At 37.5% G+C, this 26,091-nt stretch overlaps 18 protein-coding genes across 18 annotated transcripts; 11 read left to right on the top strand and 7 right to left on the bottom strand.

Moving 5' to 3' along the window:
* On the top strand, positions 42–1,868 carry BMR1_01G01275 (protein transport protein SEC61 subunit alpha; the record flags this gene model as incomplete). The annotated part of the gene is made up of 5 exons (XM_021482261.1): positions 42–51; positions 72–139; positions 160–783; positions 1,132–1,834; positions 1,855–1,868. The coding sequence occupies 5 exons, from the start codon at positions 42–44 to the stop codon at positions 1,866–1,868; spliced, it is 1,419 nt and encodes a 472-aa protein (XP_021337375.1).
* On the bottom strand, positions 2,167–2,820 carry BMR1_01G01271 (nuclear import protein MOG1, putative; the record flags this gene model as incomplete). Its single annotated transcript, XM_021482255.1, has 4 exons — positions 2,167–2,282; positions 2,303–2,493; positions 2,515–2,625; positions 2,753–2,820. 4 exons carry the CDS (start codon positions 2,818–2,820, stop codon positions 2,167–2,169), a joined length of 486 nt encoding a protein of 161 aa, XP_021337374.1.
* Positions 3,037–3,876, top strand: BMR1_01G01270 (conserved Plasmodium protein, unknown function; the record flags this gene model as incomplete). Its single annotated transcript, XM_021482247.1, has 6 exons — positions 3,037–3,271; positions 3,293–3,358; positions 3,379–3,428; positions 3,450–3,543; positions 3,567–3,653; positions 3,674–3,876. 6 exons carry the CDS (start codon positions 3,037–3,039, stop codon positions 3,874–3,876), a joined length of 735 nt encoding a protein of 244 aa, XP_021337373.1.
* BMR1_01G01256 (hypothetical protein) lies at positions 4,032–5,881 on the top strand (the record flags this gene model as incomplete). The annotated part of the gene is made up of 4 exons (XM_021482242.1): positions 4,032–4,619; positions 4,641–4,935; positions 4,957–5,529; positions 5,550–5,881. The coding sequence occupies 4 exons, from the start codon at positions 4,032–4,034 to the stop codon at positions 5,879–5,881; spliced, it is 1,788 nt and encodes a 595-aa protein (XP_021337372.1).
* Positions 5,882–6,082: 201 nt separating this feature from the next.
* Positions 6,083–6,904, top strand: BMR1_01G01255 (hypothetical protein; the record flags this gene model as incomplete). Its single annotated transcript, XM_012791872.1, has 1 exon — positions 6,083–6,904. One exon carries the CDS (start codon positions 6,083–6,085, stop codon positions 6,902–6,904), a length of 822 nt encoding a protein of 273 aa, XP_012647326.1.
* Positions 6,905–7,130: 226 nt separating this feature from the next.
* Positions 7,131–7,546, top strand: BMR1_01G01251 (uncharacterized protein; the record flags this gene model as incomplete). Its single annotated transcript, XM_021482231.1, has 2 exons — positions 7,131–7,310; positions 7,331–7,546. The coding sequence occupies 2 exons, from the start codon at positions 7,131–7,133 to the stop codon at positions 7,544–7,546; spliced, it is 396 nt and encodes a 131-aa protein (XP_021337371.1).
* A 71-nt stretch (positions 7,547–7,617) lies between these two features.
* On the top strand, positions 7,618–7,950 carry BMR1_01G01250 (cytochrome c oxidase subunit XVII assembly protein; the record flags this gene model as incomplete). Its single annotated transcript, XM_012791871.1, has 1 exon — positions 7,618–7,950. The coding sequence occupies one exon, from the start codon at positions 7,618–7,620 to the stop codon at positions 7,948–7,950; it is 333 nt and encodes a 110-aa protein (XP_012647325.1).
* A 58-nt stretch (positions 7,951–8,008) lies between these two features.
* Positions 8,009–8,799, top strand: BMR1_01G01245 (conserved Plasmodium protein, unknown function; the record flags this gene model as incomplete). Its single annotated transcript, XM_021482224.1, has 3 exons — positions 8,009–8,112; positions 8,133–8,578; positions 8,600–8,799. The coding sequence occupies 3 exons, from the start codon at positions 8,009–8,011 to the stop codon at positions 8,797–8,799; spliced, it is 750 nt and encodes a 249-aa protein (XP_021337370.1).
* On the bottom strand, positions 8,945–10,342 carry BMR1_01G01240 (hypothetical protein; the record flags this gene model as incomplete). Its single annotated transcript, XM_012791869.1, has 1 exon — positions 8,945–10,342. One exon carries the CDS (start codon positions 10,340–10,342, stop codon positions 8,945–8,947), a length of 1,398 nt encoding a protein of 465 aa, XP_012647323.1.
* On the bottom strand, positions 10,518–11,126 carry BMR1_01G01235 (conserved Plasmodium protein, unknown function; the record flags this gene model as incomplete). The annotated part of the gene is made up of 4 exons (XM_012791868.1): positions 10,518–10,709; positions 10,730–10,828; positions 10,849–10,950; positions 10,971–11,126. The coding sequence occupies 4 exons, from the start codon at positions 11,124–11,126 to the stop codon at positions 10,518–10,520; spliced, it is 549 nt and encodes a 182-aa protein (XP_012647322.1).
* BMR1_01G01230 (conserved Plasmodium protein, unknown function) lies at positions 11,168–11,725 on the top strand (the record flags this gene model as incomplete). Its single annotated transcript, XM_012791867.1, has 4 exons — positions 11,168–11,442; positions 11,463–11,514; positions 11,535–11,629; positions 11,650–11,725. The coding sequence occupies 4 exons, from the start codon at positions 11,168–11,170 to the stop codon at positions 11,723–11,725; spliced, it is 498 nt and encodes a 165-aa protein (XP_012647321.1).
* On the bottom strand, positions 11,977–12,286 carry BMR1_01G01225 (conserved Plasmodium protein, unknown function; the record flags this gene model as incomplete). Its single annotated transcript, XM_021482203.1, has 3 exons — positions 11,977–12,046; positions 12,067–12,144; positions 12,165–12,286. 3 exons carry the CDS (start codon positions 12,284–12,286, stop codon positions 11,977–11,979), a joined length of 270 nt encoding a protein of 89 aa, XP_021337369.1.
* A 287-nt stretch (positions 12,287–12,573) lies between these two features.
* Positions 12,574–17,257, bottom strand: BMR1_01G01220 (DNA topoisomerase II; the record flags this gene model as incomplete). The annotated part of the gene is made up of 9 exons (XM_012791865.1): positions 12,574–14,196; positions 14,217–14,355; positions 14,712–15,018; positions 15,039–15,120; positions 15,143–15,672; positions 15,797–16,044; positions 16,148–16,636; positions 16,724–17,051; positions 17,074–17,257. The coding sequence occupies 9 exons, from the start codon at positions 17,255–17,257 to the stop codon at positions 12,574–12,576; spliced, it is 3,930 nt and encodes a 1,309-aa protein (XP_012647319.1).
* On the top strand, positions 17,356–17,526 carry BMR1_01G01212 (hypothetical protein; the record flags this gene model as incomplete). Its single annotated transcript, XM_021482191.1, has 1 exon — positions 17,356–17,526. The coding sequence occupies one exon, from the start codon at positions 17,356–17,358 to the stop codon at positions 17,524–17,526; it is 171 nt and encodes a 56-aa protein (XP_021337368.1).
* A 222-nt stretch (positions 17,527–17,748) lies between these two features.
* On the bottom strand, positions 17,749–18,516 carry BMR1_01G01211 (conserved Plasmodium protein, unknown function; the record flags this gene model as incomplete). Its single annotated transcript, XM_021482185.1, has 4 exons — positions 17,749–17,822; positions 17,844–17,884; positions 17,984–18,264; positions 18,289–18,516. The coding sequence occupies 4 exons, from the start codon at positions 18,514–18,516 to the stop codon at positions 17,749–17,751; spliced, it is 624 nt and encodes a 207-aa protein (XP_021337367.1).
* A 69-nt stretch (positions 18,517–18,585) lies between these two features.
* On the top strand, positions 18,586–20,621 carry BMR1_01G01210 (Nicalin; the record flags this gene model as incomplete). Its single annotated transcript, XM_012791862.1, has 6 exons — positions 18,586–18,690; positions 18,714–19,712; positions 19,735–19,841; positions 19,864–19,944; positions 19,966–20,256; positions 20,279–20,621. The coding sequence occupies 6 exons, from the start codon at positions 18,586–18,588 to the stop codon at positions 20,619–20,621; spliced, it is 1,926 nt and encodes a 641-aa protein (XP_012647316.1).
* Positions 20,898–21,438, bottom strand: BMR1_01G01205 (ubiquitin-conjugating enzyme E2 N; the record flags this gene model as incomplete). Its single annotated transcript, XM_012791861.1, has 4 exons — positions 20,898–21,125; positions 21,148–21,242; positions 21,265–21,351; positions 21,372–21,438. 4 exons carry the CDS (start codon positions 21,436–21,438, stop codon positions 20,898–20,900), a joined length of 477 nt encoding a protein of 158 aa, XP_012647315.1.
* Positions 21,596–25,571, top strand: BMR1_01G01200 (minichromosome maintenance protein 3; the record flags this gene model as incomplete). Its single annotated transcript, XM_021482175.1, is given in 12 exon segments — positions 21,596–21,752; positions 21,774–21,892; positions 22,368–22,528; positions 22,551–22,635; positions 22,656–22,773; positions 22,797–22,949; positions 22,973–23,144; positions 23,484–24,057; positions 24,080–24,264; positions 24,410–24,606; positions 24,626–25,331; positions 25,352–25,571. The coding sequence occupies 12 exon segments, from the start codon at positions 21,596–21,598 to the stop codon at positions 25,569–25,571; spliced, it is 2,847 nt and encodes a 948-aa protein (XP_021337366.1).

The following is a 26,091-nucleotide window of genomic DNA, read 5'->3' as shown; positions in this document are numbered from 1 at the left end:
ACTATATAATAAGCCAAGGCCACTATACATTAGGCGTAAAAATGGCCAAATGTAAGTAGACATTTATGTAGTTCGCTTCCTAAACTTAGTGAAACCTGTAATGAGGTTTCTACCTGAAGTCAAAACACCAGACAGAAGGGTAAGTAGACACACATTTAGCTCCTATTCAAAGAGAGACTCATGTGGACAGCGATGGCGCTATTCGTGTTTCTGATATGTTGTCAAATCCCACTTTTTGGGATTGTAACTAATAGGTCAAGTGACCCTTTCTACTGGATGCGGGTCATACTCGCTTCCAACCGTGGAACACTCATGGAATTAGGCATCTCACCCATTGTTACCAGCAGTATGGTTATGCAGCTCCTTGCTGGCAGCAAAATAATACACGTTGACCAATCGCTCAAGGAAGACAGGGCATTGTATCAAGCTGCTGAGAAACTTTTTGGGTTACTGTTCACCTTTGGCGAATCAGTTGCATATGTGCTTAGTGGGATGTATGGTGACATCAACACTATTGGCAAGGTAAAGGCGCTTATGATTGTAATACAACTATTTTTCGCAGGTATCGTTGTGATTCTGTTTGATGAGATGCTTCAAAAGGGCTATGGTTTGGGTTCTGGTATATCATTGTTCATAGCCACTAACATTTGCGAATCCATAATATGGAAGGCATTCTCGCCCACAACAATCAATACGGACAAGGGCACGGAATTCGAAGGAGCTGTGATTTCTCTGTTTTACTGTTTATTCACCAGGAGTAACAAAATAGCTTCATTTAAACAGGTATGTGCACTCATTATAAATATCAATTATTGATTTATACATTTCTGCACACATCCATCATTTTTAGTGGATTATATGCAAACTCAGATATATGCGTTTGTTCGTTCACACACTTGCTATTTCTGATTGATTCCATTTGACATCATAGCATATTTATTCAAATAAATCAATTATCCAATCTCAATGAATGCCGTTACAGGTCAATAAATAAATCAATAGACGTATGCCTATCAATGCGCCAGAATCGTTGTTTAAATGTTTATACAACATTAATTGTATTATGAAATTGATTTTAATGCTAAATGCCTGTTAACATTTGCATTTTAAATATTATATTAGCTCATTTAGGCATTATACCGTGTACACGCACCGAATTTAACTAATCTACTAGCCACGATCCTGATATTCATGATTGTGATTTATCTCCAAGGATTCCGCGTTGATGTGTCAATTAAGTATCAAAATATGCGTGGACAACAAGGCTCATACCCAATCAAATTGTTCTACACCTCAAACATCCCAATCATCCTACAAACTGCGCTAGTATCCAACTTGTATTTCTTCTCACAGTTGTTGTACCGTCGCTTTAAGGACAATGTGTTTACAAACATTTTGGGGCAGTGGCAGGAGACAGAATATGGACAATCTATACCTGTTGGTGGTATTGCCTACTACATCTCCCCACCCACATCCTTTTCCGACATCATTAACGACCCGATCCACACTCTCATCTATATATCTTTTGTACTCATCGCCTGTGCACTGTTCTCTAAAACGTGGATTGAGATCTCTGGTAGTTCCCCTAGAGATGTTGCGAAGCAGCTTAGGGATCAGAGAATTGGCATGATGGGTCACAGGGACTCTCCAGTTTCACTAACTCGCGTGTTTGGTAGATATATTCCAACTGCTGCAGCGTTTGGTGGCATGTGTATTGGCGTGCTAACCATTCTTGCCGACTTTTTGGGGGCGTTGGGCAGTGGAACAGGTATACTTTTGGCTGTAACAATTATTTACCAGTATTATGAATTGCTCATCAAAGAGAGGGAGAGGGGTATCATGTAATTCACTTAGGCGCTTTTATGTAAGGTATACGTGTTCTATACCATTCATATCATCGATATGATCAAAATGGCTAAAATTGTTCACCTACATTAATTTGTATATAATTTTTGAATTGGCACATACACTACACTAGTTAGTAATAATTATAAATTTAATATTTTAATATGTAAGTTCCAGTGCAGAGTTTTGCTGCTATTGTTACATTTGTGTTAATGGGGAAATTAGTGAATGCATACTTTATGTTGTAAAATTACACAGGCATTTGATCATTAACCCTCTTTGGGAAGAAAAAAATCTCAGATTAAATTGAATAGAAATATACTAGTTATGTGGGAACAACCGATGTATATCGATAAGCTTTAGAGATTGCAAAATTCCATCCCAAATCTCCTGTTCCTGCTCAATTTCACTAGTGAGACTCATCAACATATCAACAGCTAAATGAAATATTGAATACTTATGAAGCGATAAAGCGCCAAAGAAACATATATGGGAATTTCTTCATTTGATCCTGGCTTTTTCGAAGTCTGTTTACCCCTGATCACTGCGCAATATTTAACGTCAGAGCCAATTGGGGAGCTAATTTCTTGGGCCATAGCTTCGTCGGCTACACCCTCGTTACACTGGGCTATGTCATTGTAATAGAATCTGAGTCAATTTGTGGCGCACTGGGCAGATTTTTCATTTGGTAGAGGCTGAGGCTGAACAAATTCAAGGATAAAACAGCTACCCTTGTCGTTAGAATATACAGTTTGATTATCTGGCACTAGATAAGATTCACTGTGTTAATTTTAACAATATATTAAAAAAAGGTGCATTATTTTAAAATTATTATTTTTTATAATCTAAAATTTAGATAAAATCTATAACAGTAGTGACAAAATATATTTATGCCATGCTTAATTACCTTAGGTCTAGGTAGTTTTGTGGGAGAGTCACCTCTATGGCCCCTTCCCAAAAGGATCTTGTTGTCATAAATTTATGCTAATTTTTAACAAACATAGACAATTGTAACATTGGGAATTTGGCTATAAATGGATTGATTGACATATTCTCATTCTGGGGTCTATAATACCCTAGTACGGCCAGTATCATTGGCCACTGATAACTAGTGTGTACTGAAGGCATGCAAATGTGTTGCATTTTGGGGAGATTTTCATATGGGAAAACTTATAAAATTGTGGACTGTCAATGGATGATTTGCAACTTACACCAATTGACGAACTTGAAGGGTACAAGTCCGATGACGATACCAGTCGTTATCAATTCTCTGAACAACCCACAGACACTGAAAGGGTAGACTTTCTATCTATTAAAGATCGCATTGATAAAGTATTTGATTCGTTCTCCCGTGAAATAGACCATCAAAAGGAGATATTTGATGAACTAGTCCGTAAGGCCACCTTCGAAATTGAACAGATTAAAGGTAAGTATAAGAATAACTTAGAATCAAAAATAAACATACTTAAGGAAATAGACGAATTGAGAAACAAGTGTAAGCATGTCACTAATGGTAAACACACATCCATCTAGACATCGAAACTATAGAGGGGCTTCTGGATCGTTGGAATGGATTAGATAATGTAATGTGTTATGCAATATAGGCCAGACGGGAAACAGAAAGGGCTAAAAATCTGGTCCACGATCTACAAAAGAATCGTACACTGCTAATCACACAGCACAAAGAGACGCTAACAGGTATGATTTAACTACCATTTTAGAGCTGCAAAATATTGGAAGTAAGATTCCTCAGAATGAAAGATTACATGCATTAGAATTGGCTCTGGGAATTGAAATGTCATGCCGTGGTATGTGCTGGATGACTTAGATGGTTGTATTGTCATAAAATTTTCACAAATCGGTACAAATGACCCATACTTTAGCTTCAAAATCGAAAACAATCGCTACATAGGCGTGGTATGTGAGCCCTTACTATCGGACTTCTTCTCTCTAATAGATTCACTGAACAATGGGATGACATTTTCCCAAGTCTGTCTCAAATTCATCAATAAGTGGTCCACAAGGCACTAATCACACGACACGACAAATTATTTGTATTATTACTTTACACTTCTTAATTCTACGAAATTTGCCGCGCATATTCCAATAATTTAGCGCTTAGTAATACACGCCGCTATCGTATAGTGCTATAAGGCGAAGGCCCTATGGTTAGATGATGTAGTGCCATGGGATGCCTGCTGTCACTGCAGTGCCTACTATTACTCTATTCATTCACAAATGGCGCTTATCAGCAAAAAAACACTGGCAATGTAACAAATCATCAGTTGGTGAGAAATTTCCCACTATTTATAACCAATCCTACTGGTACTATTGGCAATAAATTTCAACACTCTGCCTTTTGGAACAAGCCTGCTGCAAAAAAACCGTGCACTTTTGATGTAAAAATAGGCGATAAGTCATTGAAATTTGGAATCTCACTTACAAGACCCAAAAGTATTATTAGAAAGTCACTGGTACCTAGTACTTTGGAATGTGATGGATACGTCACAATTGATGGCAGTACCAAATTTTTAAAAATATACCCATCAGATCAAGTACAGGACAATTTTGATGGATTGCTAGCTTTGGACTTTGTTAAAACTTTCAACACTTTATTCATAGGCCCCGATGGTGAAATTAAGTTCAACCTTTCGGTTGACCCGAGTAAACATATCGCAATTCCCCTAGAAGAAAACTTTACATTCAATGTAAAGGATTCAAATGACACAACACGTGTGGCTGGATTAAATACCAGCACCAATAACTTTGGAAGGGTAACTAGACAGATTATTTAGGAAAATATCACTATTGACGCATTGAAAACAACAAATGACTGGATTTACTTAAATGCACCAAAGATGGGCTATAAAACTACAGATATTGAATATGGTGATGTAATTATGTTGGATACTTCAAAAATAGCAACAAATGGTTGTTATTTGGACATAGAGAATCAGGTATTATACATTGGTAGTGATGACGAGATGTTTAAACCAACAAGTGTCGAAGAAACAGCGGCTTCCATCAAGATCGCGCTGGAATCCGGCAAAACAACTTTCAAAGAAGTAAAACAGCTGCTAACCACGAAAGGTACCCAACTATATTATGTAGGCATTCCTATTTATGGCTGTAAAACACCTGATGACATAATACTTTTGGCAGCTAAACTGAAAGTTTGGGGAGAAAAGAAGTTATTAGAGGCTGTTGAGGATTTCTTTGACACTTTACCACAAGATACTCCAAATTACGGTGTATCCACTGTTTCGGCGTATAGATCCGAATCTCAATTGCTACGCCGTGCTGTAAACGCAAATTCCTCACTGCTGGATTCAATAATCGCCGAACTGGATTTACGTGGCGTTGATTACAAAGACTGCAAATCGCCAGAATCGTACGCAGATAGATTGGCATACAGCCGCGTCTTTTCTAATTCCAAAAAGAAAAGGGGTGGCAAGTTTAGAAATAACAATGGACCCGTGTGGAATGTCACCAGAAGGCAGATCCCTGGAGGCATGGCCCAATTATTTTCCAACGACGGCGATTTTGGCATAAAGTTTGAATTCTCAGATTCACAAAATTCGGGTGATTTTGGTGACATGTCGGGCCTTTTTGGCGATGGAATCGTCGAAAACATCATCAAACAATTCATGGGCGAATCCCCCTTCTCCATGTTACAAAGAAAAAGTAATACAGCTCTCATTTAGGCTTCAACCCATTTACATACGACCAACAGATACCTGATCAATCGGATTATGAAGACAATGATACCAATTATACTACCAATGGCGATAGTGATGAATCTGGAGAGTCAAGTGAACAAATGGACACAACTCTGACTGGGGAACTGCAAAAACTGTACGATAAGGCGGGAAATAGAGATCTTCAGAATTTAATTGAAAAAGCAAACCAAGATGCTGAGCTTAGGAGTATCTTGGAACATGCGTCCAAGCATGGTTTTGACTCGGTACAAAAGTCGAACATTTCCAAAACTGCGCTTTACCTCTTACAAAAGCTGAGGGATGCCAAACTTATATAATCATACGGGATATAAATCACTCAATTAACATCTTTTGGTGCGTACAATGATAATTTTAGCTATTCTGTACTATAGCCTTATGTCAAAGCGAATTTATTGTCAATTTTCAGCAGATACAATTTTTCAAAATGTAAATGGCGAGTGAATTTTTTATCAAAAATCAAACAATATAATAGTTGTGGTGCCGCACACTGTATTGTTATGGATAAAAGAGAGTTACTTATATACCCCGTTGAAGTGTGTGACAAGGACCGTGCTAACTTGAAACAAAATGTACAAAATCCAAACGTACATTTGGTTCCCCAAACTGCCTCAATGCTCAATGCAATTAGAACCCCTACACATGCTGGCGTAAATCAACAGGGTGAAGACGCCTACCACAACTTTGCCATTAAATCACCACCTACACCCTCCAAAATATATGACTGTTGCACCTACAATCAGCACAATCAAAATGAAATAGATCAACGCCATGATGGGAGCAATGCACATGTCTATGAGTGCAAACCGTTTACATTTAGTAATCAATCATACGATATGAATCCACTGAATACACCGAAAATGAGACAAGATTCCTACGTCAAACCCGATACAAACAAGTTCACTCACCCACAATTTGACACTACTCCAAAACATTCAATTGGTGGCACACATTTTAGCCGACAGTTTCCAGATATGGATTTCGTATCTAACGCTGTATCACCACATACCATAGCAAATTCAAAACATTCAACTAGTTCGCACCAACAAATTGCCAGATCTCAACATAATTCTCTGCTCCAGCAGTATGTGAACCAACAGGGCGGATCTACCCCAAAATTAACGCATAATTTATCGGTGCCCGAGGAATATTCACTTAATAAGGTTAGAAATCATTTTTACATTGCATTTGATTTTAAAACAGAAGTATTATATTACTTTAAAACCCTTTTCAGTTTATTGACCATAATTTTAAACAAGATAATTACCTTACCAACAACTTGCTGTATATTGGTGGCTTTAATACAAGTGCATTCTTATTAAAAACCCCTGATCTTGCGTTTTTAATAAAAATACACTTACATATATTGAAATTATGCCCATATAAAATCATTCTCAATAATAATTTACTATGATTCAAATGATAAACATGACTAATTTTTGTTAAATGAGTTCCTAATTGTAACTTTTTAATAATCAATTATACGAATCAATCGTGATTTTAAAACACAAATCATGTCTATCAATATTATTTTGCGTATTTAATTTAATGGGCTTAAATATACATTTGAAGTTGAATGTGTTAAAAACAAAATTTTATTTTATAATACAATTAACGCATGCAATAGATATTATCTCCTGTCTCGCAGATGCCCTTGAAAGAGATTCCAAGGAAACAAAACTGTTCCCTAACAACATTTGCATCAAACTGGAACACCACGCCGCAAGAGTTGGTGATTGTTTACCTAGGCAAAAAATGCTTTGAAGGAGATTCAAGGAGTTTTGGGTGAGAGAGAACCATCAGGATGCAATATTTTATGCAGCCCATTTAACGGAAGTGAAAAAAAATCAAATATTGTTGAATCAGAGGAGGACTTGCGGCGTGAGAGGAATAATAAAGCAATTGCTGAGTCAGTGAGGAAGCTTGAGTCACAAATTGCCCAACTCAAAGACCTACTTAACTGACGGTTCCGATTTTAATTTAAAACTTTAATTTTACACATCAAACATGTATCAAATGCCTATAGTCCAATGCTATGCCGTGTCTAATTATGACCCATATAGCGCAGTATATACTTCAAGGATTGACCTGGGGTATGTCATATAAATTGGCATCATTCTGTGGGTACATGTTCAACTTTACCAGATTTACTGAAGCTTTACATAGAGAAAATAAAGAGAATTCTGCACAAACAACCGTACAGCCTAGTGGTCAAACAAACAGTGTGCAAAAGAAGAGGCCTTGCTGTGTTTGCAAGGAAACCAGACTTGCTAGAGATATATGCATATCAAGCAATGGCGAGGAGAACTGCTCCACCTTTATAGATGCCCATAACCAGTGCCTCATTGCTGAAAATTTCCATGTCTAATTGAAAAATCCATAAAGATATCAAATAATCGCGTAGCAGTTGCGAAAAGCCAAGTAATATGACTTCTATACTGGACATTGAATTTTCATCGGATGATTCTGAGTACGAAGAGAAATCCAAGAGTGTAGGCGATGAAGAGGGGGTTAGGACAAATCCACGAAGGTATGTAAATTGCAACGCAGGGTTAAACGAAATATAATGAAAGTGTTCGGGCAAATGGAGTCACAAAGTAAAAAACGATATTCAATCCCCCAGGTTACTGACGTTAACGATATCATGCTACAATTTCACAGGGCTTACGAACTGGAAGCTAAGGATTATTCGACAGAAAGACTTCTAGATATTATGGACAAATGCTCTAGTAGGGTCTGTTTGGACAACAATCGCAATCCTAGTTTTTACAAAAACAGCACAACCCCAACTGGAGATGCTGTATCTATCAGCGAAATACTACAAGGTGTCAATTCTGGGCGGATCAAAGAGGTCACCACCACCTACAAATTCGCCGGCAAAGTATACAATATATCGAGCAAAGTGGATGAAAATTCCAGGGAGTATAAAAATTACCTAAAGTCAAAGGATAAACAGGTTGGAGGTGGACTATCATGGCTAGACAATATGGTGTCGGGTATTAAACAGTTAATTTTAGGATTGGAGAGTAAACGAAACATAAGTGCAATACTGAAAAGTCAAAAGGATTGGGAACAGTTTACAAAGAAACACCAATTGCAAGATAAGCTGAAGCAAGGACATAAATTTATCAAGCAAAGCAACTTTATCTCTCGTGCTGAATGGCTAGAACACCAAATCAAATTGGATAACAAGCCAGTATTAGACCCCCCAAAGTAACTACATTTTATGACATCAATCAGCCTTTGGTAATAACATAACACCAAGTAAAATTGCTATATAGCGTGTGTATCGCAATCCTTTTAAAATTCACCAGTGTTATTGTGCGTTATTGTCTGTTTGTTAGCGTACTAAAAAATAAAAATCAATCTTGTTTAATTGTTAGCGAACTTTGAACGTATTTCCTCCTAGGCAATCCATGTAAATTTGTCGGTAGTATTGGTAATTTGTTACGGTAAAAATTGCGATATTTCAGCTTCAAAGGTTTAGTATTGAAGAATGACACTTTACCCATTAATACATCAGACACAAATTTGTACAACGACTTAACAAACTTAATTGAGTAGTTAAGTATTCCATAAGTGAGTGCCATAAACGATATAACTAGGATTATACGATCATTTATGCATTCCGGGGCGATTAAAGCGAATTCTGGGTTTGCTTCCATACCCATTTTGAACAACGTATCCAGTGCTCTTTCAAGCCATTTTACAACCAAATTATGCACTACGATATTTTGAGTGCAGTGTATAATGAATTTTTCTATGTGAAAATTCGAAATCCATGACCTTAAGTTATGGTAAATCTCAAATAAATTTGTGTCACATGATAATACTCGCGAGACGGATTCGATTAAGTACTTGACTGAAAATATCATCAGATAGATAGTGCAGATCGTTATATAGATAAAGTACTCAATTGAAATGTCAATAAGCATCAAAATTAATCGCCACTTAACCATAGCCAATTCATTCCATTTGTAAAAAACCCATTTAAAATGATCCCTCATTGACTTAATTGTTTGTAACAGTTTGTGCATTGTGGATCCGTTGATTTTTTGATTGGGAGTGAGAAATCCTGGGCAAATTACTTTTGTTTTAAGTGCGATGGTTAACTTAGAATTAGCATCAAAACAACACTCACTCAATTTGGTCAAATCCATACAAATATAAAGATTGCTCAAATAACTAAAGTTGTAAAACTTTCTGAGCGCATCATTCAAATACAAATTGAGAGCGGCCTGAAAATTCTGAAAGATTTCGATGAGTGTTGCGTCGATTACTAGTGCGATAAATGCGATAAGTTTTGAAATCAATTTCAATATGAGCTGCGCTTTGTGGAGTAAGAATTTGGGCAATAACCTCAAAAAGATAAATCCAAACAGAGACTCTAATTCACAATATGAAGGGGATCGTTTCCTTAGTGTCATAAATGGAGTTCTATATATGATCTTCAATATGTTAAACATTATGGATAGATATGTGTTCGTGGTTTGTGTAGAACTTACAGCAATTTTGCCTCTAGCTTTACCAACACTTCCATTAGCTGCAGCATGATCTACAACACTTGAAAGTCGCATATTGCAGATTTCTAGATTTAAATGAAGTTTCTCAAGTTCCATCTCTAAGGATCTGATTCTATCGAGCAATTTATCGTATTCAGCCTGCGAATACACAGCGCCGTCACAACATACCCAGCTATTATAGATTATGCATGTAAAAAATACTGCAAAAAGAATGATTTGCCTATGAATTGATCTCATAAGCGGAAAATTTCTAACATGTACATATCACCCCAGACCCACTAGTCAGTCACCAATACTCTCTCAAATGGTCAATATCACTTTTAGTTTACTAAAATAGTATTAATTTAAATAAATAACTAATTAGTAAAACAAACAAAATTAACAGTTAAATTACAATACATCACAAAATGGGTCACTTTTTCATGCGCCGCGCTCCTCTAAAAATGCCGTAGGAACAGTGCTCACCCTTCTTAGTTTTCTGCATCCTGTATGATCTCCTAGGCACAAATTCCTTTTGCAATTCCAATCTGTTGTCACTTGTAAAGTTATCCAACTTCCTTTCAAACTTCAGTAATTCATCGTAAATCGAATCTATCGATTGACACTATTTGAACCACTCCTTACTAGCACGTTAAAGTCTTCCCTCACCAGATACATGAGGGGGGTTTTGCGATAATCAGTCACACATAGTACAGTTTCTTTCTCACAATCATCTCCCTTCGACTAAATAGGAAACTACTTACTTTGGGCAGCAAATTATTGTTACTAACAAGATCCTGAGCTTCCACAAATTTATTAGGCCTTAGAGCATTAAAGATGAAAAATTGTTTCCCCCATGGTTCAATCTGGGTGTTATTTAAATTACTGGATGAAAAGGTGAGCAGTCGTGCGGTGGCCACTGTTTCTCATATTTACAGTGCATGAAAAAGTACCTTTTGCACACCACACTCTGTATTAAAAAAAATTTGTTTTTTTGTTTCAAGAAATTTCTAACACCGTAGATCATTCCTAGGTAAAGCATGCCATCACGTCCATACTATGATTGATTAATGGGGAGTTGACATGAGATTCTTACCACCAATTGGCATTGTATCGCATTATGTAAACTCAAATCTTGTACACATCCATACAATAACTAAATTTCATAGTCTTGGTTTACAAAATAACCACTATTATAAATTTCAAATTGTATTTGAGATGCAGAAACGCGGATACCGCCCTGATTGGATGGTAGATTGGGTACGAATCAAACAGAGATGGAGGACCCAGCAGATAATTAACAAGAAGGCTAAACACAAAAATCACACCCGTGTTAGACTTAGATTTAGGCTTACCAGGTAAGCTGAAATTGAGTAAGATTCGGATGGGAAAGATTATCTGCCAAAAGACACGGAATCAAATATAACATGGTATATAACCGATGATTCAGAATGACAAGAAGTACCGCAACACGATGAAGATAAAATTTGTACATAGGAATGATTTAAAAAAAATGTTAAAACAACTACCGGGGTATACACTGAGGTTATGCTGTATTTATTTAGATTGAGAGATCCACCGTTGGACAATAATCCTAATATTCAAAGGTGTAGACGTTTCGTTGGCTCATATTTTGGATGAAAGCACTGTTATATTAAAATGAGTTATCAAAGGCATTTTTAATTACAAACTTCATATATAAATCGCAAAATTTCACAAAAAGAACTATTAGGCATACCAGCCAATTTAATTATTTAATACTTTGAGCATGGAATATATGCGTACATATACCACGGAAATTCATTAATAGCGCCAGTATATCCCATAAATCATGAAAACTGTAATTTTATACAATTAAATGAAAAGTCATTGGTGTCGAATAAAGAATTGGGTCAGTGCGCTCCCTTGAAACCCTTTTCCTGCGAGTCAATAATGTACTGCGGTGCGTTTCTAGCCCTTTCCCTAAATAGCCACGTATATACCTTCTCTGTTCCATTACATTGTTCCACCAGGGCCAATTGACTAAGTTTGCGTTGTGTTCAACTGGGATGCCATAATGCCTAAGTCACAACTGGTTTACCATCTGGAGAACTTTTCCGCTGTAAGCAACGCAAAAACAGTACCAAAAATGGCTTTGCTGAGCCATCCCTTATAGAATAATAGGCCCACACTATTTCCCCTAACTACACCCATATCACCCATCCACTACTAGTGGGGACTTAATACCTGTCAACTCATTCTCGAGAATAAGTCGCTCCCTCTTAGTTATACATTGTATCTACTTAACTAAATAATTATGTGTTGATCAGACGTTACATCTTCCCAATGATTGTTAATAACCTTTTGTCATATCGAGTCCTATCAATTTGTAACTGTATGTGTTTGCGTTTCTTGTATTTGTTGCCATTAATAACAAATGAATGTTTGGTAATAGAATAGTACCACTGGTATACACACAGTGACACTGGTTATATTGTACAGCGATTCGTTCAAAGGTCATAATCTGAGTCAACAATAAAGTCGTCGTCGTCATCTACGACAATTTTCTTTTTAAGGACCTTCTTAACTTTTCCATCACCACTACTTGCAATGCTTTTCTTTGCTTTCCTTCCACCATGATCATCCTTGTCAAAATTTCTTTTCTTTTCCTCCTCAATCTTGTAATCCTTCCTAGTAACCTTATCCGCATCTGCTTCACTGCTTTCGGCTACAGCAGTGCTTGGTTCTACTGTAGAGGTTGACTTAAAAAAACTGAGTACCGATGGTATGTTTGAAGGCGTTCTCTTGGCAGCCTCTGCCAGTGTAATAGGTTTACCACTAATGTCAGGTGAACTTGAATCTGCAAATGATGGGGATATAATTTCGTAGTCTTGAGAAGCGAAACCAATTATATCTTGCGATGATGATTCACCTATAGACTTCTTTCTTTTACCGGAATTTGAGTTTTTGGGTATCTTTCGATGCTTATTCAAGTTGGTAATTAACTTTGATTGGGATTGATGGGAAGTTGATGGCATTTCCCCCTCTTCACTTCCTTTTTCAAAATTTTTCAGGGCCTCCTCAAGTGCCCGCAAATCATCTAACCACATTTGTTTGGTCGTCATCCCCTTCAACATCTCTAACAAGTTTCCTGCCTGCGTATGATTCTCATTCAACTTGTCTACTCTTTCCTTGGTCAAATTCCACAATTGCATGCTTAATAGATAATCATATTCTCCCTTTTCCTCATCTTCGTCCATTGGTTCGAATTTGAGCCGCTTTAATTCGGTTATCAAATCAACTTTCTTCCTGTTGAAGATAACGATCTCTTCATTTATTACCATTTTTATAAACCTGACTTGGTTGCTCAATATTTTCAAGTCCTGTGTATACTTGACTAGCAAATACTCTTTGCGTTTGCCGTAAGCTTTAAGCCTTTCATTGGCAAATTCCTTTAGTATAGCCAGTTCATTTGGATACTTTGTCAATTTTCTATTTGTGTCAAACAAGGTCAAGTTTGTCAGACTAATACTGGAACGCAACTTAAGCAATTTTTCCAGATCAGTGGTACCAGCTTTAACATGCACTTCAAAATCTACATGTTCATGTGAAGATTTGTCATTAAAACCAATAATTTGCGAATCTTCTGACATAACAGATGATTCCAGGAATTCTTTGTAATCCTGGGTCCACTTTTTAACGGGTAATTCTGTGATCCTGATAATATCAACAGGCACTGAGCCATTTTTACTGTCAAAAACATCGTATTCAACCACGTCATATTTGCCCACCACATCAAAACCAGCGCGATCATTTGGAATGATCGACCCCTTAAATCCCTTAAACCAGGGAGTCATGGGAATCAACATTTCGTCATTAATGTACCTCTTAATGTTTGCAATTATGTCAAAGGGGGAGAAGTTGGGAATTGTCGATGAAAAACCAGTACCAATTCCTTCACATCCATTCACCAACACCATAGGCAATATAGGTATGTAAAAAATCGGTTCAATTGACTGCCCCTCCTCTGTTTGATACTCCAATATTGCATCGTCAATGGGATGATATATCAACCTAGTAAGCTCAGACAGCTTGGTAAAGATGTACCTGGCAGCACTTGCATCTTTCCCTCCCTAACTTAACATAATTATACCTCCTTTCTTGACCCGAACTGACCACAAGGTTCCAGCAAGTTGATGTTATTGGAACCGACAAAGGTTTGGGCCATGTTGATAATAGTTTGCTGCAGCGAAGTTTCACCGTGATGGTAAGCACTATGCTCGGCAATGTAACTAAGTGTTATTTTTATATCTTGAGGCATTTAGCATTTAAAAATTGTTAGATTAATGAAAAAACAACTCAATTTCCCATGAAAGCATAAAAATCCTAAACCCATCCATTCTGCCCGCACGCAACTATAAATATGCAATACATGGTATAAATAAACATTTGTTTGTCAAACTTCCAAAAATACGGAATTTGGTCTGCACTTTTAATTGGGAAGAAAAAATTTGGGGCAATATGTAAAAATATTTAAACAATAAAATATATACATCATCACTAAAAAACAGAGTCAATGACAGTTTAAGGCATTTAAACTTGCAAATTCAATAGATTTCACTAGTTTTAACGCATTTAGGATACATACCCCGTAAGTTGAGCAACTTTACACTCAGTCCTGAGGTTGCGCTTAAAACAACCGAATAGCACCTTTCTTTGCCCTGGTTTCAATCCGTCCATAATGGAAGGGATACTCCTCTCGGTATCATAAATTGAAAACAGTACCAATTCCTTGTCTACAAAATCCTGGTATGACAGCTCCTTGCAAGAATGATCTACACCCAGTGAAGCTACCCCTTCTTCCTGCATTGCCACATGATTCTGCAACCATCTTTTCCTATCCTCCACCCTCTTCTTGTTAAAGGCCATATCAATCTTGTTGTCACACTCTTCATCTACATGAAATAGTTATTACTCCTCCACTTGAAATCGATTAGATGGTCTTTTATGTTCTTAAAATACTCCTTAAATTCTGTGTCTGTGGATGTACCCAGACCCTAACATCAATAAATAAATTACTTTGTAGTACTTAATTCTCCAATATCTAATATCCTGAACAGTGTCTTTCCACTTATTAAAGTCGCTAATGGTGTAAAATGAAGTTTGAATATTGCCTTTAGTTGCCTTTATGATTGGAGTTATGAATTGCCGTAGGAAACCGCGATACTTAAGTAATGACGGCCAAAATTGATGGATTAAATTGATAAGTAGTCCCTTGATATGGGATCCATCATAATCTTGGTCCGTCATAATCATAAGAGATCCGTATCGCAAATTTTTTGGGGTGTCCAAATTTTTATTAGATACATCTAGGCCCATTATTTTGAGGATATGCTGTATCTCAACATTTTGTGACAACTGCTTAAATGAGGCTTCACGCACATTTAGTAGTTTACCTTTAAGTGGGAAAACGCCATAGAGATCTCTACCCACAACAGATAGACCGGCTAAACATGACGTTTTAGCCGAATCCCCTTCGGTAAGAATTAGAGTGCATTCGGAAGCAAATTTAGTGCCAGCTTTGGAGGCATCTTCCAGTTTTGGGATTCCTACATAATTATGTTATATTGACGATAATCACAATTAATTTTATACCCAAATCACCGAAAATAAAAAGCGATACGTATACGTACAAATTATGTCAAAACCCCACACATTCAAATGCTTTCATACCTAAAAGTTTCTCAGTCTGCTTCACATTGCCAACTTTAAGCTTTCTACCAAGTTCAACCTGCTCTTTAGCTCTAGCCCATGCGATTACGCTATCCATAATTTTGCTCTTTAAAATACTGTTTATGCACTTATCCGAAGGCATATACTTACTCCCAAACTTTTGAGGCTTGGTAGTCAATGTTTCCTTAGTTTGTGAGTCGAAGGAAGGGTTAGTGATTAGACAGTTCACGAAAACCCACAAATGGGATCTAAATCAACTAGTGTAATGATCTTTCATGGACAAAACGAATTGTAATGACGATAAATCAAATAAAGATATATAAAGCTCACATACTTAGCCTGGAAACTTACTTAACATGACCCACTTTAACTTGCATCCCACCCTTATTTTTGCTGTTTATCTTTTTGGTAATAGCTTGTATCATGGGTTCGATTACGTAGTTTACGTGGCTACCACCCTTTATGGTACAAATACTGTTGACAAATGACACTTGCTGGAATTGGGAACCGTCGGATTTTGTTACCACAACACTCCACCGCTCGGAAGAATCACTGATTCTAACAACGTCATCATTCGTGCCCAAGTACATATCAACATATGTTGTGAAATTTTTTACTGGAATTCGGTTGTTATTTAGAAACACTTTTACGCCACTAGTGCCAGCTATATCATATACTCGTTTTTTAAGCAGCAATTCCGTCCCCTCATCTAGGCCGTCCATGCCAAACTTTTCGTAATCAGGCAGGAAAGTTACTGAAACATAATCCTTTCCGGAATAATTTCGGACCTTAACCGCACTGTGCCTTGACATGTTATCAAACCATGTCATTTTTAATTCCCTGAGTAAGATGCATATTAATGTTGTAAAATGAAATTAAAACCCGTCGATTTCTTTAAATTAAAATATCATAAAACACGAATGTTACCTCTTGCGTTTACAATCACCACAACAAACAGTAAACTTTTTGGAGAAAATATTGGCAAGTTTGGCACCGAATCCGTTCCTTCCACCTGTAATACGCTGTTCAGAATCATCATAATTGTCGGATGTAAGCAAATGGCCAAATATCAAATGTGCAACGTAAATATTGTGCTCCTTGTGAATCTCAATTGGAATACCATCACCATCGTTCCAAACATAAATTTCGCCAGTTGATGAGTCAATGTTGACTTTTATGGTTGTCATCTTCTGAACTACATCTGTTCTTTGACTCTCCCTAGCCTTGACGTCGGCAGCATTCACCAGTATCTCGTCTAAATAAGTTTGATAAGTCACCGAAAATTTTATATAACCCAGGCACATATGTTACAGTTTTCTGAACCATCTTACTAGTTTCATCGTCGAATACCCAGAGAGATTGGGTATGCTTCTCGACACTCCCAATGTATGTATCCGGCCGGAGTAAAATGTGTTCCAACTGGGATTTTTTCTGATATCTCTCCTCAATACTTTTGGCCATCTTGACGGCGTATTGTGCACTTTATTGTGTGATTGTGATGTATTAGTTCCCTCGCCCAAGAAAAGAAGATTCATATGTTCTGGTGCTAAGTGCACAATATGAACACCTATCTTATGACCCTCATTGGCGGATGTTTTAGGATCACAATCAGCATAGTTTCCATCGTCGCACGGTCACTGTGCAGAATGATTGCGTATTGTGGCTATATTTACGTTGTGAGATCTAAAGGCGCCACGTTTTCGACCATAATCAAGAGCCTATATGTGTAGCACTTTGTACTATAATTACACAATAGACGCAATATAATTTTAGATATTGTCATTTGTTACTTGACTACACACTCAATTGTTTGGTGCTCAGACATTAATTTTTTGTATCTCAATAAGACACTCAATTCTGGTGCCTTAAGCGCATATTTTTATAAATCTGCAATTTTTTGGTATTATTAGGCAATTTTGGCAAAACTACAATATAAAATGCTAATTTATGCCCTAATTAACGGCGTAAAAACCATTAAGTTTGTTCCCTGGGGGATCTCTCATCAACCGTTCCAAAGCATTAAATTCTAGCTCATATACACACCCACCATAGTCTATTCGAGAGTGTATAGAGTCAATCATATTTTCTCTGTGTTATAGGTTAAACTTTAAATTTGTTGCTATTTAAAGATTCAGACCATACATTCATAGTGAACTTCAAATAGTTAGCAAAAAAGCATTGGCATACCTTCTATTTGCCAGTGCCTCGGAATCAGCATACAGCCTAACTAGTACAACAGATAGATGCCTAAATAGAATCGCGACATGGCACAACTCTACCGAATATTTAGTATGCACAGTTAGGCATTCAGTGCTGTAATTCAACAGGCGATTAATGTCCGCTGAAATATAGTCCAACATATGATTAACCCTGTTTAGCTCTCCGCTCAAATAGTCAATGTGATCTATTATTAGTTGTGCTGGCGTTGAATTGTACTTAATTTTAAATGCCGCTAGTTGGTTTATCATCTATGTAAACCAATTCTATATCACGAACCGATTACCTTTGTTGCGTTGGAGCCTTTTCTTGTACAGATTAACCAATTCAGTGGCGTCTTTCTTATTAGAGACTCCGTTTAGGGTGGTTTGTGAGGTCTTAGAATAAAACCCAGCGTTTTCTAGAGAAATTTCCACGCATCCACCGGTTAACATCATAAAAAGACACAAAGATGGCAGCTTTTTGTATACGTTTGGACGCTGCAAGGCCCACCTACCCTCCATCCAAACTCTACTATTTTACTCAAAAAGAATGTTGCTAATTTTGTGGCACACATTCATCAATAGTAAGTGATGGTGTTGGTAGTTGCTATGGGTGTAAATCTCCCCATCCGTGTAAAACTAACTCTCAGTTTTCCTTTTACATTTCTACTATGTAAAGTGACTGTGCTGGCATATGTAAGTAATTATATGTGAAACAGGCCGCGGTGGACTTTGACACATATAGTTACGGGATGTACAAATTGGAAGATGAAATGTATGGTATCAAAAATAACCAACTGACAGGGAAGATTCAATACCGTAATCCAACACACCAAAAAATAGTTAACTATACTAACTTACCTCCAAATGAAGTTGAGACGCAGATACTTAAGACAATACGCAAAAGGTTGGCAACAGGCGTCCTGGTACTGACTGAGATACTTACAAATGTGGCTGAGAAGACATTATTCCGTGCGTATATATTAAAGGATACACAATTATTGGTAATATTAATTCCGGGAAATGATAAGATTTTACCAGGAAAAAACCTCATTTGCAACGAAGCACCAACGCTATTTGAAAGCTCCCTAAAACCATGTCCCAAATTCGACATATTATCCCAGACAATCCACGAAGATACACTAATCAAATTTGAAGACTATCTCTTCAACTTCAAACCTAAGTGTGCAATCCATTTTATCGTATTATCTCCCGAGACATATTACATATATACTGAATCGCTTAAGACTGTAAATTTGTTGCAGTCCAGGTTGATTATTGGAGCGAAGTCCAAAATTATAGAGCCGGAGGAGGTCAATAAATTCAAGGGGGCTAATGTATATGGGTTTGTCGAAGGAGATCCCGAAATACCCGATAGGGGTTTAATTGCATTTGTTACGCACTACGACACATATTCTTTGGTACAACGGTATCCTAGCTCTTCCAAAACAACGAATAGCGGCATTATAGCACTGTTAGAATTGGCAAAAACGATATCTTTGATGTACAAAGTTAAACCAGGGAAGTATGACGCTCTGTTCCTGCTCACCGCAAACAGTATTAATGATTTTTCTGGCGCTGACGCCTTTTTGATCTCTCACGAAAGAACTAGCAAAAGATTGAATTTAGTCATTTGCTTGGATACAATTAGCAGCGACGATCTGTTCTTTCATACATCCAAAATTCACAAGAGTCACGAGTTTTCACAGTTTATACGAGTAAAAACTTATTGTCATTTAGGGGTTGGAGAGATATTCAAAAATGATGAATGCCAAATTTAGGATTGTGACGAGCAAGATCAAGTTTTATGATAATAACAACAATTTCCAACACGAGGTATTTTCCAGGTAACCCATTGAATTGATTTAGGAAAAAGATTGTTTCAGGTACCGTGAGCAATTTAGAAACCCCCGAACGCCTCTTAAATCGCAGCAAAATCTTTGACATCAAGTAATTCCACTAATTATACAGGATTGACATAAAACAATTGAAATCAAACATTGATATAATCCTTAAAAGTTTCATAGACATAACATATCAATTGGAACCTCTCAATAATCCCCAAATTTCCGATTACCAAACACAAGAATCGGATGTACAAAACCTAGACATGACTGAGGCCAATACAATAGATTTAGAAACAATAAAACCTGATACTGATGAAAACACATTTAATGTGGATGTTATGGTCAGAAAATACTGCGCAAATACGTCTTATTACTCTATATTGGCACTAAATTCATGGATTTCCAAGACACCAAGGTGATACTATCATTTAATACAGAACTTTTGGCAATAGGAAATTAGTTAACAAGTATTTCATCCCCGAAGTAATGGATTACCTTTCTAAATTCATTGATAGCCCTAAAATCAACAACTTTAAAACAAGGGAGAGCAATATAACAGTATATCTTGAGAATGACTACAAGGCCATCTATTACTTTGGGAAACACCTGCTGTTCGATTTTGCAATGTTGATTTTCACGATTATCTATTTATTCATAATAACTGCTTTCACAATAGGATCGTTCTCTGATACAATTCAGCTTATCACCAACTATGTCTTGCAATATGGCAAGGGCGGAAGTAGAAATAGCAAGAGGAAGGGAGTAAAATCCAAGGGATGACCTCGGATACTGTAATTTTTTATTTTTTAAAAACAACATAACACAACACTTATGCGTAATAATGTAATCTATATCCACAAACACATTTAACTGAGGCGTTGTGTGTTTAAATAAAACGGCTGCAAGATGGGTGTGATGTCCCACTTGACTTTTCACGGATTTCCACAAACACATATACAACTCAATTAGTTAAATAGGCCCACATATATATGGAAACTAGTATTAGCAATGATATGATAAGTGTTGCAAGAGATTGAAAAAATTCATTTAAATGCATTAAGAATAGGCGTTTGTACCGTTAGCATACAACACATTCCACTGAGCTGCCATGCGATCAGCCTCTTCCCGGTTGTTCTTAAAATGATCAGCAACAGATGTATCCAATGGATCGTCTGGTTCAGGTGCTGAGAGCAATGCTTGGATGGAAAGTAGCACAGTGCGAATTTGAAGGGCTGGGCTCCACTTATCCTTCAAAATATCAAGGCAAATTCTACCCAATTTATCCTACATCAATGGGTAACCGTACAATATTTGGGTGATAAATCATGGTATTAAAGCGAACTTTAGGAGGTTCCATGGGATATTGTTCGGGAAGGAACAATTCCAAATCGTAAATACCGGCTATGTGAGTTTGAAAGATTACTTTCATAGGGAGTCCCCCTTGGACCTTCAATTTTGATCTTAAAATGCCTGGCGTTATTGGGGAAGGGATTAGCACTGATACCAGGAGCTAAATATAGTATTTCTTACGCGGATCTGTGGCTAAACTTTGGGTCTCTTTGACAATCCTCTTAGGTATCATAGAACTGAAACCCATTGTGGACTAAAGCTAGACCCCACAGTGTGTATAAGATTTCATTTACATAACTTTTACAACCACACACTCACAATTTGTATACTTTACACACCCAGTACTACGGAACACACTAATACGACCGACTTTTATTTGAAGAATTGGATTAAACAGCTTCTGGATGGACGAAGGAATAGAGTCAAATGAAGGGACCCAGCAATACACTCAAACATCCACAAATGACAATACAAGTCAACAAAATTTATCAACCTTCGATCGGCAATTCACTATTGGACAGGAAACGACATTGGATTCTCCTCAAAGAGATGACTTTTTGCGTAAGTAGTCGCACACACCAGAGATAATCAATCACAAAGTGCTGAAAGAGTATGAACAGGGCCATGATGAGATTGCATCCAAGCAAAAGGATTACCATGCCACTGTAGAGTTGTTTCTAAACTTTGCAGCCAATAATAAGGTATCAAATCTTACTCATTCACATACTAGATATTCCTAATATACTGTTTGGTACAATTAAATATACACCTGCCATATATACTTTTTATGGATAATTAAATATCAACTTATATGTATATGTATGCATTTCTATACTGCTAAAATGCATTGTTATTGAGATAAGCATATATTTAGAAGTGATACACACTTTACAATTATCAAAACAATGTTCCCAATAAGATCTATCCCATAATAATACTTATTTTGTATTTCTAATATATGATATTTGTTTACGCTAAATCTTTAAGTTTTCCCTAAGAACATGAATTGTCGCCAATAAAATTACCTATCGATAAATTTTACGTACATTTATACTTAAAACCTCAGCACATATCAATCTTGCATAATTTATACGAGACTAAATTTGTATTTTACAAAATTAAAACCCATTTATCATTTACAAAGAGTGTTTTAAATACAAAGCACCATTCAAACAGAACTTGTACCAGCGAGTGCTAGATATGCACAGACGGGCGGAAAAAAATGCAGAGCAGCTCAAGCAGTCAAACTACCCAAAAATGGCATTCCATCTCAGGATAGTATCTAACATTAACAGCTTCTACGCAGATTCTGTAAATGTGGGTCCTCTATACGATTTGTAAGGCATGATTACAATGTAGGCTAATCAGATCGCCTTATGTCGCATTACCCGCATTCGAAGAGGCTATTGGGGAGATATGGCGGTCACAACAATCAAAAATACAGGTATTTGCTGCCTTACAAAGATTGAACCACCTAGACTTGGAATTTGCGGTTGGCTAGGTCGTCATCACGTTACCCCTAGGGGGTTAAATAGCAGCATGCTAAACACTATGGTGGCAGTTGAAGGCGTTGTAAACAAGTGTAGCCACATACAATTTACCTAGGTAGTATAATACGACCAAAGCTTACCAAGAGTGTATATGTTGGGGAGCCGGCTGATGACTTTGAGCAGGAAAAGACAGTGTATGTCAGACCGCACTACGATATAACTGATTTTGGCAGGACGCTCAAGGATGCTGGAAACCCTCCTCCTGTAGGTAAATGCTAGCTCATTTTTTAGACCCCCATGGAAAGATCGTTCATAGGCATGAAATTGGCCTTTGCACCTACAAAAGCCATCAGACTTTTGTTATCCAGGAGACACCGGAAGATTCACCTGCAGGCCAAATGCCAAGATGGGTCAACGTAATTGTGGAGAATGACCTTTGTAACGTTGTAAAGTGTGGTGATAGGTAATTTACAATGATATTTCTGTGTAATAGTTATGTCTATTTTTCTTCCATGGATAAATAATATTTAGCAATTTATTTGGCATATAAAATATACTGGTTTGAAAATACTAGTGAAATTGTAGTTTCCAAATGAATTACATTTTACTTCACAAATTACAACTTTCAAATATATTGTCAAATTTGCCGTAACAATTGTTCGCTTTAGTTGTGTTGTTGTTTAATTCTGATGTTTAATTGACATTTGCTGTGAACGAATTAAATAAATCAATTTGTGACCGATATATAAACGGTTGAACTACGTACTGATACTTGCGTAAACCTAGAGGCAATTTAACTTAGGGTACGTGTTTGGGGAGTGTATCGCATCGACTGCGGAAGGGCCGATTCTGCAAACTCTGGAGTCGGTAGAGCTTATTTGGTGGCGAACTATATAAGTATAAAGAACAAGGACTACCTTTCCCACAATACGAAGATAACCGATCAGGATAGGAAGAATTTCCAAACCTTTTCATCTCGTCGCGACGCGCTCCAGGTACTGATACGTTCCTTCGCCCCTTCAATTTGTGGCCAAGAGATTGCAAAACGGGGGATTTTATTGCAGCTAGTAGGCGGTCCCCAAATGCCAGAAAAATCGGAACACCATATAAGGGGCGATATACACACTTTGCTTGTGGGAGATCCAAGCTGCGGTAAATCCCAATTGTTACGCTACGTAATGAATCTTATACCCACCACGATTTCTGCTAGTGGTCGTGGTTCTTCTGGTGTGGGATTAACCGCCGCAATAGTAACTGACCCTGAAAGCGGGGAGAGAAGGGTTGAAGGAGGGGCCATGGTTATGGGCGACAAACGCATAGTCTGTATTGATGAGTTCGATAAAATGGCTTCTGCGGACCGAGTGGCCATACACGAGGTATCTGCACACTAATTCCCAGGTCATGGAACAGCAAACTGTAACAATTTCCAAAGCTGGAATACACACTACGCTAAATGCTAGGTGTTCGGTTTTGGCCGCTGCCAATCCATTGTATGGATGTTGGAGTGACGATATGGACGTGGCTCAGCAGTTGAACTTTGAGCACTCACTCATGTCTAGGTTTGACCTTATTTTTGTTATAAGGTAATAATCGTAATTGTATATATTTTTCACCGTCGCATGCGTTCCTATCTATTCTACGCCATATAATCATACTTAAATTTATTACACTTTCCGCCTAATGTCGTTCATGCCCATAATGAAAATTACATTCCCAAGAGTTACCTAGGGATTCTACCACAGAGGCAGAAGACGATCGCATAGCCGATGCCATCCTCCGCAATGTAACCCAAAAGGCCAGGCCTGTTGGCATAACTACTGGCAACAGCGTATGCGTCATTCAGCCCAGTGAAGGAGATATGTCAAGCACGCATCATTTTAGCTTTTACGATGGCGAAGAGCTACCAACTCTCACGCCTCAGCGGGGTAATTGCTATTAATTTAGATGCCAGTGGCAGAAGACGACGAAATAATAGACAAAAAAATGATTACATTGTTGACGAAGGTACGGCCAATGTATTCGCCAACAGGAATGACATGGTGTACATGGATCACCATGGTCGAGAGTTTGAAGTGCTGACGGTGGATTTCCTCAAGCGTTACATTTACTATGCAAAGGATCTCTACTATAAGGAGAAAGAGGCAACTGAGGGCTGGAAGCCTTATCCGGAGATTAGTGACGAGGCACGTCACTCGATCGTATGTTTGTACAACCAATTGAGACAGCGCGCCTCTGAGTACGAGTTGAAACATAAACGATTACCCCAAGCTGTATCCCCTAGGACATTAGAGGCAATAATTAGGCTATCCACTGCCCATGCTCGGCTGAAACTCAATAGATGGGTTACTGAGGAGGATGTGAGATATTCGAAGAAGCTGCTGAATTACACTTTATTTGGGGAAGCATGGGACATCAGCGACGACGAGGGATACTCCAGCGACTCAGATTTTATAGAAAATCTAAGTGACATTGACTCTGCCAAAAGGGATAGATCTGGAATACGACTTACGGGGAGAGAACATGAGGATGAACAGCTGATTGAGGGTGTTGGCCACTTGACACTAACACGAGTATCTGACAGTGCCATAACTGGCACTGTAGTTGGCGATATGCCAAGGAATGATAGCACAAAATTTGCTGGGGAGTTAAGGTGCGCAATAACTAATGCAGTGTTTCAGACACGATAATACGTACGTTGAGCGCTATGGATAATGGCGACGGGGTGAAACTGTATTCGCTGTGGTTGGAAACGAGAAATGCGTCAAAGGACACTCCGGGAATTGGTAACATTTCATTTGACGAGTTTAGAGAGATTATAATAACGATTAATTCAAGCGAGTGCGCACCGCTGCTATATGCCGAGGGGGAGGATACGGTATTTTCCTGTTAGCTATATATTTATTATAACACAAATTTTTCCTTACATAACGACGGACATACGCACGATCTGTGCAACAGGCACAATTATTTCATATTGGAGCGGAGTAATTAGTACAAACTATAATTTATCGCTCAATTCCTAATTTATACTTGGCCGGTATTTGTCAATTAAAATATCAACAGTGGATTTAAAAGTTATATATCAAATGGACTCCTTCCAAAAATTATGTTTATAAAAATAATCATGTTAACTAGTTATCATTAATTTATCGTCGTAGATAACCATATACCTGCAATACATTTATATATTACTAAGACTATCAATTTCTACGTTTATAATAAGCAATTTACAGTTATAATTTCAAACCCTGCAGTCTACAAAATAAATTGTTATCCAGAAATTGAGTCAATTAAACAATGATTAATCATTAGTTGATTCCACAAATTAGTAGAAATCCCCATTTTGTTCATCAATTTATGCGATCATTTTCAAGAAATGAATATATAACCGAGCATGCATGATCATCTAG

This window comes from Babesia microti, chromosome I, assembly GCF_000691945.2.
Source record: "Babesia microti strain RI chromosome I, complete genome".
Classification (NCBI taxonomy): domain Eukaryota; phylum Apicomplexa; class Aconoidasida; order Piroplasmida; family Babesiidae; genus Babesia; species Babesia microti.
The sequence above is the reverse complement of the archived record's forward strand: the minus strand, read 5'-3'. Positions and strand labels throughout refer to the sequence as shown.